Raw genomic sequence first — 14,326 nt, forward strand, 5'->3', positions numbered from 1 at the left:
GCTATCATATGTTTCTCAGAAACGCATCTGACAGCGGAATCTGTGGTCACGGTTAATCGTGCGTTCATTGGCCATGCATACCACTCGACGTACTCTAGTCATGCTAGGGGGGTCAGTATACTTGTGCACAAACAGATTCCGTTTCAGTGCGTCAGATCGAATATAGACCCCGATGGTCGCTATGTATGCCTACAGTGCACGATATATCAATACTCATGCGTAGTTGTGGCAATATATGTCCCACCTCCATACACGGGGGAAGTGCTGAAGCAAGTGCTGGCGTTCGTGGCTGCGTCCCCTGATATCCCCACGCTTATCGTCGGAGACTTCAACATGGTATTGGACTACCGTATAGACAGACATCATGAGGTAGTAGCCCCGGGTGAACCGCATCTGTCCAATATGGCAAAAATATTGGCAGAGGCAACACTCAGTGACATTTGGAGAATCCGTAACCCCTACGTTAGACAATACTCTTGTCATTCTAGCTCGCACAACTCCCTTTCGCGAATTGACCTAGCAATAGGCAACCAACAGTTACTGAGACTTGTGCGGACAGTGGAATATCTGCCCAGAAGTCTTTCTGATCATTCCCCCATCAGGATAGAGCTAAACATGGACTCTGCTTTTAAGAGAACTGGCAGTTTGTGGAAGTTGAATCCTTTCTGGCTGAATGTATTACAGGATGAGGCGAAAATACTGGCAGAGATGCAGGAGTTCATGTCTATTAACATTGGGTCAGCACAGCTGGGGGTAGTATGGGACTCATTTAAAGCGTCTGTTAGAGGAATGTTCATTAAGCGTATCCAAAGGCATAAAGCTAAAAATCGACAACTGACACAAGAACTACAATCTAGAGTCACTGATACGGAGTGTAAATTCGTTGATAATCCCACGGCGGCAAATCGATCTAACTGGGTAGAAGCACAGCAATTGTATAAAGACCACCAAATAGAGCTAGCAAACAACAAAAGGATGTTCTGGAAACAGAAGTACTTTGAGGAGGGAGAGAGTGTGGGCCATATGCTGGCCTCTATTATTAAGGCTCAGCAGGGACCCTCTTTTGTAGGGTGTTTGCGGGATGCGACAGGCAATTTAATAACGGAAAGCACAGAAATAATAACGGCATTTGCGGATTACTATAAGCAGTTGTACGCCACTAAATTAAAGCGCAGCGACAGTGAGATCCGGGACTTTCTTACCTCGGCCAGGCTACCAGTGCTTACTACGGAACAAATAGAGAGACTTGAGGAACCCCTTAGTCTGGAGGAGTTAGAAGTGGCAGTGGGAGGGCTTCCTACTGAGAAAGCACCGGGGGCGGATGGAATACCTGGGGAACTGCTGAAGAAATATAAAGATTTTATGTTACCGCATCTCTTAGAGGTCTTTGATCAAGCGAATATGCTGGGTGGTTTGCCCGAGTCTATGGAAGAGGCCATAATAATAGTTTTGCCAAAACCGGGTAAGGACCCCACGTGTCCGGGATCGTACAGGCCTATCTCCTTATTGTGCACAGATGTCAAGTTGTTGGCTAAAGTTTTGGCCAACAGATTGGCTAAAGTGATCCTTAGCTTAATACACGGGGACCAGACTGGTTTTATGCCGGGCAAATCTACGGCCATCAATATTCGGCGATTATTCATTAATCTGCAGTTGTCTGGGGGACGAGCGGGTTGCCGTGCAATCCTTTCACTCGACGCTGCGAAGGCTTTCGATAGCGTCGAGTGGAAGTTCTTATGGAAAGTAATGGAGAGTATGGGGTTCGGACCCAAATTTATATCCTGGGTAAAGTTATTATATAAAAGACCGAGAGCCAGAGTACGCACTAATGGGGTATTGTCCGAGGCATTTGCTTTAGAGAGGGGTACACGTCAGGGGTGTCCTTTATCGCCAATGCTATTTGCCTTGGCTATAGAACCTCTGGCGCAGTTAATACGTGCGGATCCCAAGGTAACGGGTTTGACATATGGCGGAGTAGAGGAGAAAATTGCACTGTACGCCGATGACATGCTGCTCTTTCTAGACAACATCGAACATTCAATACCCCATGTCATGCAGCTTATTGAGGAATATGGTGCCTATTCGGGCCTAACCATTAATTGGGACAAATCGGTAATGCTCCCCATGGACTCAGTGCCGAGTTCACTCCAGATCAAAATAGCTCCTTTGCAATTGGCCAGGCAGTTTAAATATTTGGGAATACAGGTAACATATCGGTCACAAGAATATATTGACCTGAACTTAAGTCCACTAGTGACAAAAAGTGCCCAAAAGGTTGATAGCTGGTGTAAGTTGCCATTATCTGTTATAGGGAGAGCTAACTTAGTTAAAATGGTTCTAATGCCACAGTTTCTGTACATTTTACATAATAGCCCAATTTGGATACCAATGAGACACTTCTACAAAATACAGGGGCTATTCAGGGCCCTAATATGGAATAAGAAGTCCCCAAGAATTCGCTTAGAGACCTTACAGAGGGAGAAGGATAGTGGTGGACTGGCGATTCCCAATCCATGGCTGTACTTTTTAGCGGCACAAGCACAACAGTGCAAATCCTGTAGTGTCCTGGGTAACTCGGGGTCTGTGAGTGCGCTATTGTCTTACTTGATGGGAGGGAGGCCACCAGGGTATATACTGGAGCTTGGATCAGTTATTCGTCCCCCAGAACTTATCCCGTGTGCTACTCTACTATGCAAAGCATGGAAAAAACTTAAAGATATTACCAAAATCTCGGGGTGTAGTGCCCTAACTCCCTTATGGAACAACCCCAGTCTCCCGGAACTGAGTAAGTTGGAGGGCTTTGATAGTTGGGAGAAAAAAGGAATATACTGGGTGTCACAACTGTATACAAATAAAATTTTCAAAAGCTTTGAACAACTGAAGGAGGAGTTTCAGCTCACGAACACAAACTTCTATCAGTACCTGCAATTACGCCACGCCTTGTCAGCGCAGGGAAAGACAACAGATCTCACTATACAGGCTTCTATGATAGCGGAACAGATCAGAAAAGGAGGGGATACCAAAGGAGTGATTTCCGGCTTCTACAAGTTGTTACTCTCATTCTATCAGGACCACTTTCCATTGAATGTTAGGGGAAAATGGACCCAAGAGGTTGGCCCCCTGAATGATGCGCAGTGGTCCGAAATACTGTCTAAAAGCCCCTTGTTATCATTGTGTGAGACACACAGATTGTCACAATTATACTTAATACACAGGGTTTATAGAACACCTAAATTCCTACATAAAATAGGGGTACGTGACACATCTAACTGCCCGAAATGTGATGTGGCGGAGGCACATATAATGCACATGTTCTGGGAGTGCACTGCCATAGGTCCCTTTTGGAATCTAGTGCTAGATATTATTTTTCAGGTGTTCAGGATCAGACTTCCAGTAGAACCTTTGATATGTGTATTGGGCTTGTTACAGGACGAATTCACAACAGATCTCAATATAGGCATTAGTAGAACACTGTATCAAGCCAGGAAATTAATAGCCAAATACTGGATAAGCACTGCAGTACCAACTAAGGAGGAATTTATTGCTCGTATGAATGTGATAATTGGGCATGAAAGGGGGGTGTATTATAAAAGAGGTGTGAGTAAGAAGTTTGAATCTATATGGGGACCGTGGTTGAGTACGCCAGGACTTCCCACTGGACGTCTTCTGTCCTTGCAATTAGGATGGTTGCCTAGAATAAGATGAAGTGAAACATGATAATGGGACGGTATGGATGAACGGGTTATGGTAGAAACTGAGATGGATGTTTCTCAGGATTTTTGGAGGAGAAAACTGAGCAGACATTGTGGTATGGTGTGGGTTAAAGGGGGGGTGGGGGGGGGGTACCCTTCAGGGTTTATACTTTGTGTATTATTGTGCCCAAGTTGGGCTTTCATTTGTTTATGTCACTGTGTTTTTGATGTACGCTTATCTATACAAAAGGGTAAAATGTTTTAATAAAAACTACTTGATTCAAAAAAAAGATATCACTCATGGATAGCTAAAGTCCGATCAGTAATTAACCGACATATTCTCCCCAAATCCTACCCACAGGTGACTGAATTTCAATCCCCACCAATGGTGTGCTATGAACGGTCAGAGAATATCAGGGACAAAATTGTTAAAGCAGGGACAGCAGGTGGAGGACAGCAGGTTTGATACTTCGGAACTAAAGCCAAGTTCAGATTGCTATTTTAAAGGGGTTGTCCCACAAAAAATATTCAACGGTTTTCAAACTACCGTATTTTCCGGCATATAAGACGACTTTCTAACACTAGAAATTATTTTCAAAAGCCGGGGGTTGTCTTATACGCTGGGTATACCCAGATCCGATGGTATATTCTAACCCCCAGGCGTTCCCATGGTGACAGGGAGGCTTGCCTGGGGGTTAGAATATACAGGGCCCCGCCGCTCACAGGAGTATACATTTATAAACTGTAATCTGTAACTAGGCGGCGCAGGCGCGTGACGTCAGTGAGTGAGCGCCGCCCGCACTGCCTGTTACCGGAGCTCAGAGTAAGGTAGTAAAGACATGAGTGCTGATTTAAAGTTAAAGTTACAGATTACAGTTTATAAATGTATACTCCTGTGAGTGGCAGGGAGGGGGATATGTGGATGGAACTGTTATAGGGAGGTGGACCTGTGGATGACACATATAGCATATTCACTGATCCCCCTCCCCATAACAGTGCCATCCACAGATCCCCCTCCCCATAACAGTGCCATCCACAGATCCCCCTCCCTATAACAGTGCCATCCACAGATCCCCCTCCCCATAACAGTGCCATCCACAGATCCCTCTCCCCATAACAGTGCCATCACACAGATCCCCTCCATAACAGTGCCATCCACAGATCCCCTCCATAACAGTGCCATCCACAGATCCCCCATGGCAATGGACCCACCATCTTTTCCCAGCCACTAGTAGTTCCTATGTGGGAAACTGGGAATGTGAAATTAAAAAGATAGGTTACCATGGCAGCCAGGACGCTTCTGAAGCCCTGGCTGCCATGGTCAGTTCCCTGGACTGGAGAAGATCGTCTTGGAGACAGGGATGGCTGGGCAGGCAGGGGTAGTCTTATACAGCGAGTATAGCCCAAACCCTATATTTTAAATGGAAAAGTTGGGGGTAGTCTTATGCACCCAGTCGTCTTATACGCCGGAAAATACGGTAGCTGCTGGATATGAATAATTTAGTATTTGCATGTAATTTAAAATTTAGCATAGCCACAGAGTTATTCAATAAAATGTGTCTGTGTAGCTTCACCTGCTGTTTGCTTTGTTATTTCTTTGTCCTGCTCACTGAGATGGCCACACATGCTCAGTTTCATCCTTCAACTGGCTCCTGAGCTGTGATAGGGAAAGCATGGACACGCCCCCTTAGCTGCAGCAGAAAAGACCCTCCCCTTGAGTTGTCAGTCTGATATAAATCTAGGAGAGCAAGGAATGGGAAGATCTCTGGATCCATGTGAGGTACATGGTTAGAAAGAGATTGTCATGTACTATATGATGTCTGATTTTCATTTTTTACATTAGTCATGGGACAACCCCTTTAAACAGTTTTTAAATACGCAGATATCAATACAGTAGTAATTTGGGCAAGACAAACTTTTGCTCCATGAAGCCAATACATTTTAATTTTGCAAGGAAACATTAAAAATCGAAGTATTTGAACGAATTGACTTCGGATCTATGACCCGAAAGTCGATTCGCTCAAGCCTAGTGAACGCCATAAAGACAAAACCTGTAAAACCATGGCACAAATGTCTGTTTTTAATTTCTTGCAACAAATAATTTTTTCCCTCTTTTCTTCAATACAAGATATGGTAAGTTAAATGGTGTCCTTTTGTTTTCCCAGGATATAAAATGCCATCAGAAGTGTCTGGAAGTGGATTTATCACATCTCTCCATTGAATACACATACAAGTTCAGCAGAATCAAACATGTATATGCATGGAGGAACCAGGAGGGATTTGGGAGAGATATCTGTTGAATGTGTAAGGCCGACCTAAGAAAAACAGGAAATATCATCCTATAGTATGGTCCTCTGGCTAGTGTGAAAACAGGAATATTTCTACACTTTCTTATACTTATTGTCACATAAAAATACCACCAAATAAAAAAAATTCTTATCCCCAGTTTTGTCTCTCTAATTTAAAGGGGATGGCCATTTTCTAGTTAGTGTTGACCAATGTATTTGTGAGATATGTGGCACTTTCTAGTAGCCTTTGCTGAAATTCAGCGCCATTTTCTAGATTTAACAAGGTACCGTATTTTTCGCCCTATAAGACGCACCGGCCCATAAGACGCACCTAGGTTTTTGGGGAGGAAAATAAGAAAAAAATAATTTTTAACCAAAAGGTGTGCTGTGTGTTTGGTGGGTTTGGAACGAATGGTGGTCTCTGGATGGCACTATTACTGGGGATCTGTGGATGACTGACACTTATGTGGGGGATCTGTGGATGACTGACACTGTTATGTGGGGGATCTGTGGATGACGGACACTGTTATGGGGGATCTGTGGATGACTGACACTGTTATGGGGGGATCTGTGGATGACTGACACTGTTATGTGGGGGATCTGTGGATGACAGACACTGTTATGTGGGGGATCTGTGGATGACGGACACTGTTATGGAGGGATCTGTGGATGACGGACACTGTTATGGGGGGATCTGTGGATGACGGACACTGTTATGGGGGGGATCTGTGGATGACTGACACTGTTATGGGGGGATCTGTGGATGACGGACACTGTTATGGGGGGGATCTGTGGATGACGGACACTGTTATGGGGGCATCTGTGGCTTGCACTATTACAGGGGGATCTGTGGATGGCATTGTTACGGGGGGGGGAATCTGTGGATGGCACTGTTATGGGCTGGGGGGGGATCTGTGGGTGGCACTGTTATATATGTGCCATCCACAGACCCCCCCCCCAGCCCATAACTGTGCCATCCACAGACCCCCCCCCCCCCCGCCCATAACTGTGCCATCCACAGACCCCCCCCCCCGCCCATAACTGTGCCATCCACAGACCCCCCGCCCATAACTGTGCCATCCACAGATCGCCCCCGCCGCCAGTATACTAAAATAAGATGTCATATTCAATTAATACTTATTAAACATGCCCCCTCAGTCCTATTTCTACCTTACATCCGAATCGCTGCTGTAGAATGCAGGCAGGCAGGACGGGCGGCCGGCGTGTCTCTTACTGACGTCACTTGCCTGCGCCGCCTGCTTCATTCATAAAGTAGGCGGCGCAGGCACGTGACAAGAGTTACGCTGCCGCCCGCCCGCCCAGCCTGAATTCTACTGCCGCGATTAGGATGTAAGGTAGTAATAGGACTAAGGGGGCAAGTTTAATAACTATTATTTGAAAATGACATCTTATATTAGTATACTGGAGCCGCGGGGCGGTGCTATACTACACTGACTGCACCGCCCCGCCGCTATTGCCAGCCCCCAGACCCTCCTCCCAGTCCCTCCCCGAGTCCCCGCTCACTGATACATCGCTGCCAGCGATGTAAAACTGCAAGCATTCGCCCCATAAGACGCAGGGGCATTTCTCCCCCATTTTGGGGGAAGAAAAAGTGCGTCTTATGGGGCGAAAAATACGGTATACTCCCTTATTTACATAGTCTTTTGTGCTGTCCACACCGAGGTCCTGTCCATAAGATGGCTGCTGATGGAGGGTCATGTGATCCAGCAAGTCACCTCCATGTGATGTCTCCTCCATTCAAACACACTGCACCTGCACTAAACTCCCAACAGTGCAAGCATAGATGGCAGGCACAGTGTATTAGACTGGAGGAGACCTCACATGGAGGTGATTTGCTGGATCACATCACCCTCCATCAGCGGCCATCTTATGGACAGGACCTCTGTGTGGACAGTACAAAGGACAATGTAAACAAGGGGGCATATCTTATTAAATCTAGAAAACGGTGTAGAATTTCAACAAGGTATACATTTGTAAGTAGAGTTGTTGCGATACCAAATTTTTTATTCGGTTTCGATACCATGAAAAAGTATTGCGATACTCGATCCCATTCGATACCATGCGGAAAAAAATAAACCAAAAAAGCCACGTGCATTCCGCATTTTAAAAAATGGCGAATCGCGCAGTTTATTTATTTTTTATGTTCCGGCGTTCACCACCTAGATTTTTTTTTTTTCTATTTTAATAGTTTGGACTTTTCTGACGTGGCGATATGTAATATGTTTATTATTTATATATTTTATATGTGAAATTGGGAAAAGGGGGTGATTTATACTTCATATTTTGGTGGGGTTTTTTTTTTTTTTTTTTTTTTTTTTTTTTTTTTTACACTTTTTATTTAATAACTATTTCCCCCCTTAGGGGCTAGAACCCGGGATCTTTCATCCCTTGTGCTATTCACCCTGATAGAGCTCTATCAGGGTGAATAGGACTTCACACTGTCCCTGCTGCTCTGTGCTTTGTGCACACAGCATCAGGGATGTTACCATGGCAGCCAGGGCTTCTGTAGCGTCCTGGCTGCCATGGTAACCGATCGGAGCCCCAGGCTTACACAGCTGGGGCTCCGATCAGAAGCTGCCACTGCACCACCAATGAGGGGGAGGGGAGAGGACCCTGTGCCCACTGCCACCAATGATTTTAATACTGGGGGGTTGAGAGGGGCCGGCGCACTGTGCCACCAATGATTTTAATGAGATGGGGGGTTGAGGGGGGCACACTGCACCCCCAATGATAATTACCCTTTTTTTACAGGAGGCGGGTACTGGCAGATCAGTGGCAGTTAACCCCTTAGATGCCGCACCTGAGGGGTTAACTGCCGCTGATCGCAGCTCCCTGTTAGGGCCAGGGTGCCGGCAATGCGATTCTGCTGCCGGCACCCGCCTCCTGTATTGTGTTAAAGACTGACTGACTACTTTTCCTGGGTCCAGACTAAGGGTCCATTCACACGTCCGTTGTTTCTTTCCTGATCTGTTCTGTTTTTTGCGGAACAGATCTGGACCAGATCTGGACCCATTCATTTTCAATGGGTCCTGAAAAAAAATCGGACAGCACAATGTCTGATTTTTTTTCAGGACCCATTGAAAATGAATGGGTCCAGATCTGGTCCAGATCTGTTCCGCAAAAAACGGAACAGATCAGGAAAGAAACAACGGACGTGTGAATGGACCCTAAGTATCAGGCTACACAGAGCGGCGCCCAGCGATGTCCCAGCACTCACCATTAGTCCTGGGTGCCGCTCCGTTCGCCCGCAGTGCCCCATTACTGTCTCCTCTCCTGCTCCACATGCTGATTACTATCAGAACGATGGGGAGGAGACATCAGCTTCACTAGTGGGCGTTCCTTCTCCCTGGCTGTAGCGCTGTCCAATCGCAGCGCAGGGAGAAGGAACGCCCACTAGCGAAGCTGATGTCTCCTCCACATCGCTCCGATAGTAATCAGCAGCATGTGGAGCAGGAGAGATGACAGTAATTGGGCACTGCGGGCGAACGGAGCGGCGCCCAGGAATAATGGTAAGTGCTGAGACATCGCTGGGCGCCGCTCTGTGTGGGAATAGTCCTATCATTGGTGGCTCAGTGCGACCGCCCCTCTCTTCTCATTGGTGGCGCAGTGCGCCCGCCCCTCCTCCACCCCTCTCTTCTCATTGGTGGCAGCGGCAGCAGCACAGGGAGGAGGAGGACAGCTTCCTTCTCCCCGTGCTGCTGAGAGAACATGAGCGCGCCGATAGCAGCGCGCTCATGTTCAGAGATACTAGACTGCGCAGAAGTGCAGCCCAGTATCGAAAAAACTGAAATCCCGGTATCGTATCGATACCGGGACAAAAGTATCGATTGGGTATCGAAATTTCGATACCCGCAACAACCCTATTTGTAAGTGCTATATAATCATCCCACTAAGGCTACTTTCACACTTGCGGCAGAGAGATCCGGCAAGCAGTTCCGTCGCCGGAACTGCCTGCTGGATCAGGCAAAATGTATGCTAACTGATGGCATTAGTAGGACTGATCAGGATCCTGATCAGTCTTAAAAATGCCTGATCAGTCGAAAAAATTCATTGAAATGCCGGATCCGTCTTTCCGGTGTCATCCGGCAAAACGGATCCGACGTGACTTCCGCTATAGACTTTCGGCAAGCTATAGAGATCTGGCAAAACACCGGCGCTTCCATTTGCAGGAGGCAGTGACGTCATTAGTGACGATCTGTCTCCTGCTCAAGGCAGGAAGAGAAGAGCAGAAGACTCGGAGACGGACTTTGCCTGGAGGCACAGAAAAGCCATCTGGGGGGGACCACGTGACCGGGAGGCAGATCTCAAGAACGGCTGCACTGTGGAAGGTAAGTATGTGAGCAATAATCTTTCCTCCACAGGTTAGCTTATAATAGCCAAAAAAAGGTTAATCCCGGAGAATTTATTTTTGGAAGCTTTAAAACATAGGAATAAGTATAAAAATGTGGCATCGCTGTAATCATACTGACCCTCAGAATAAAGGTAGCTTGTCATGTTTACACAAGGAACACCATAAAAACAAAACCCATAAAATTATTGTGGAATTGTTTAAATTTAACCGATTTTATGTATGCCATTAGAAAATACAAGCTCTCATATGACTATGCGAATAGAAAAAAGGAAAATAGAGCTCCAGAAAGGCCAGAAATGAACAAAAAAATGAATGAAAAATGGCTGTTTACAGGAAGGGATTAAAAATAAAATGATAGTGCTTTGCCTTTTATATACATACTATAATAGGTACATGAAACGTAATGCATATCATTTTCAACATACCTTTTCACTCCATGCCCATAGCCCGACTGCCAGAAAGGCGATTCCCAAAAACTGAAAAATAAAAAAAATTAATTAAATGTTAAAATGCTTGAAAAGTCACTGTACTTTCACACAATTTTATTTCATTTAATAGTGCCTAGTAAGAGAGACTCAGATAACGGATCACAGGAAATGGGGCATGTCAGAGCTAGCTGAGATTGTGAGCTTGCTAAAACACTGCTTCTAAACATCACAGGAGCCCCTGCTTTTCTGTAAATCTGATCTCCCCCCCCCCCCCCTTTCTCCTTTATCTGCTTTCTGAGCTCCCTAGAAGAAAACAAACAAAGGGAAATAAGGGAAGTGAGATCACTGCATACAGTACTGGCACATTCAAGAGAAGGTAGACATCAACTACTTGTGAGAGAAATGCATCTAGCTGTGCTGCTGAAACAAGGAATATTATGGCTGAAAAAGACTTTGGGGGAGCCAAAACATGACTGCTCCTTCACCGTGATGATTGTACAAAGAAGCACAGCCATTATGCAAACTTTTTTTGAAAACTCAGGTAAATTTGTAAAGTCTTTATCATCAGCAAGATGTCAATTCCTGGAGATAATGTTTAGTTCATAAAGATGAGCATTACCATTTGCTGTCTTGCTGACAGTGAATTCATTGATACTTTTTCTACCAAAGTTACAATTGTTGGGGGAAGTCCTCCTAACATGGTCTTAGGATTTCAGCTTCAAAGGGGTTGTCCAGTCAACTTTCGCACAGACAGGTCACATGCACCGCTGCAGACAATCACTGGCCTCAGCTGTGATGTGTCCCGAAGTGGTATGTGACCCAGCAGAGGTTGACAGACAGTGACTGGAAGACCAGAGGACTGAAGCAAGGAGTAAGGGAGCCATAATAGAAGGGAGCAAATCTATATGGATTTCAACACAAGTAGTACAAGTTGGGGTACAAATAATAAATAAAAAAAATCCTGAAAACCCCTTTAAAGACCATACCCACCATAGCTACCATTTATTTTCATTTTTTCAATGCTTCAAACAAATCAGCTCACTAAAAGAGTTCGACAGTTGCCTGAATTTCTTGAGTGTACTAATATTACAATTTCCACTTACTAGAACACTGGAGATGGGTAGTTGATCCAGGGATTTATTCTGATTTGGATTCAGGAAGACATTTTACTTCCCTAAGATGATGAATATTGGCTTCTACTTCAGGAGGGTTTTTTGCCTCTCTCTGGATCAACTTCGCCAAATAATAGGCTGAACAGAATGGACGGATGTCTTTTTTTCAGCCTTACAAACTATCTTCTGTGAAAATGAAGCAACTTTGCAATATGTCTTAATTCAACATTTCCTACAGTGTTGCTTCTACAGCTGGTGATAAAAGGCTACAGATCCCTCACAACGATACTGTATTCTTGTAGTTTTATTTGCTTGCCTACTTTATTCTAACATATATTTACTAGCTTAGCAAAAGGTAAGGGACAGACAGAATGGAGTCTGGCCATAGACTCAAACTGTACACGGTTTGTTTGTTGTCTGTTACCATGGAGGCACATAGATCTGTATAGGAGTTGTGGAAGCAAAACGGTAGAAAATGTCTAATTTCCACCTATGGCAGAGCTGTATCAGCCACTATTTTACATGCATTGGGACAATTTAAAAAATAGCTGTAAACATCACAGCCTTGTACTGACATATGTCCAACATTGTGCAGGTCAATACATGATGAAGGAAATGTCAAGCTTGTTCTGCTGCTATAAGAGACATGAGCGGCGCTCAACAGACTACACTGACTACAATGAGGTCTGTTAGGTTTCGGTCAGGGAGCCTGGCATTTCCCAGACAAAATAGAGCAACATGCTGTGCCGTTTTATCTGGCTTTTTGATGGAATCTGTGACGAGGGCTCCTTGACGGGGCTTCTAATGCAGATGTGAACAAGTCTCAAGTTACAAACGTGCAAGGCTACTTTCAAATGAGCGTTTTGGCTTTCCGTTTCTGACAACCGTCATGGGCTCACAGAAGCGGTCTAAAACTGATCAGTTTTGCCCTAATGCATTCTGAACGGAAAAGGATCCGCTCAGAATGCATCAGTTTGCTTCTGTTCAGTCATTATTCCGTTATGGAGGCAGACACCAATACGAAGCCTGCAGCGTTTTGCTGTTCGCCTGATGAAGATCCGTCCCCCATTAACTTTCAATGGTGGTCATGACGGATCTGTCATGGCTATAGAAGACATAATACAACTGGATGTGTTCATGACAGATAATTGTAACGGAAGCGTTTTTGAAGATCCATGACAGATCCGCAAAAAAAAACGCTAATGTGAAAGTAGCTGTAAATGACAGATCAAAACAAATTAGCAAACAAGGAGACAAAGGGAGAGAATGTAGATACACCAGGCTAGAGAAGTCTTTGTGATTTAGGGGCCTATTAGAAAGAGTGATTATCGCTTGAATTATCGCATAATAACAATCAAATGATGAACGATAAATCGTTTGCTTTCTGTGGATGGGACAAATCTGCCTGGCTGAAGGATTACCGTTAGTTGCTACCAATCAGAAACCCGACAGTCGTTAGCCGTGTAAAAGCTCTATTGGCAAATGAGCAACAACAGCAATAATGAGCTAATAACTATTAAAGGTAATCTGTCAGCTACCGTACTTCTACTATATGTAAGCAATGGCAATGCAATACATCCGTCTAATATCATTTCACCCTGTATTATCGTGGGATCTGAGGTTCGGGGAAAAATAGACAACTAGGGTGCATAAAGAGTTTACTAAACTATATATATATATATATATATATATATATATATATATATATACACACACACACAGGGCCGGCCTTTGGGGTGTGCGGGCTGTGCGGCCGCACAGGGCGCCATAGCAACAGGGGCGCCTGGCGGCCGACAGCCCGCAATGTAATATGGGCAGGCGAGGCGGCACTTATGTTTTCCCACGGGGCGGGCGGGCCCCCGCCCCCTCCATCTCCCCCTCCCCTGTATTCAGCAGGGGGCGCACGTTGCGGTTTAAAAAAAAAAAACTTCGGGCGGCTGGCGGCGCCCCTCATTCTGCGCCGCCTGAGTGGCTGAGGCTGAGCGCCTGCCTGCGCCTGCTGTGTGCTGTTAGTGTAGCGTGGCCGAGCTCTGTTCGATCCGCGGTACAGGAGCTTTTGTTTCCTGTACCCGGCCGGACTGACAGGAAGTGCTCACTTAGTGTGCACTTCCTGTCAGTCCGGCCGGGTACAGGAAACAAATGCTCCTGTACCGCGGATCGAACAGAGCTCGGCCACGCTACACTAGAGGTGGAAAAGAGAGTGGGAGGGGGGAGGAAATAATGACAGTGATAGGGGGGGGGGGGGAGAAATAATGACAGTGATAGGGGGGGGGGGGGAGAAATAATGACAGTGATAGGGGGGGGAGAAATAATGACAGTGATAGGGGGGGGGGGGGGAGAAAATAATGACAGTGATAGGGGGGGGGGGGGGAGAAATAATGACAGTGATAGGGGGGGGGGGAGAAATAATGACAGTGATAGGGGGGGGGGGGGA

General features: G+C 45.7%; 1 protein-coding gene across 1 annotated transcript in view; it reads right to left on the reverse strand.

Annotated features, from left to right (window-relative positions):
* The window catches only part of TSPAN5 (tetraspanin 5), a 205,394-nt gene that overhangs the window by 104,137 nt on the left and 86,931 nt on the right, over positions 1–14,326 (reverse strand). Inside the window, exon 2 of the mRNA XM_044302279.1 lies at positions 10,778–10,828. Within this exon, the coding sequence (XP_044158214.1) occupies positions 10,778–10,828 (51 nt within the window). The remainder of the gene's footprint in view (positions 1–10,777; positions 10,829–14,326) is intronic.

This window comes from Bufo gargarizans, chromosome 1 (assembly GCF_014858855.1).
Source record: "Bufo gargarizans isolate SCDJY-AF-19 chromosome 1, ASM1485885v1, whole genome shotgun sequence".
Classification (NCBI taxonomy): Eukaryota; Metazoa; Chordata; class Amphibia; order Anura; family Bufonidae; genus Bufo; species Bufo gargarizans.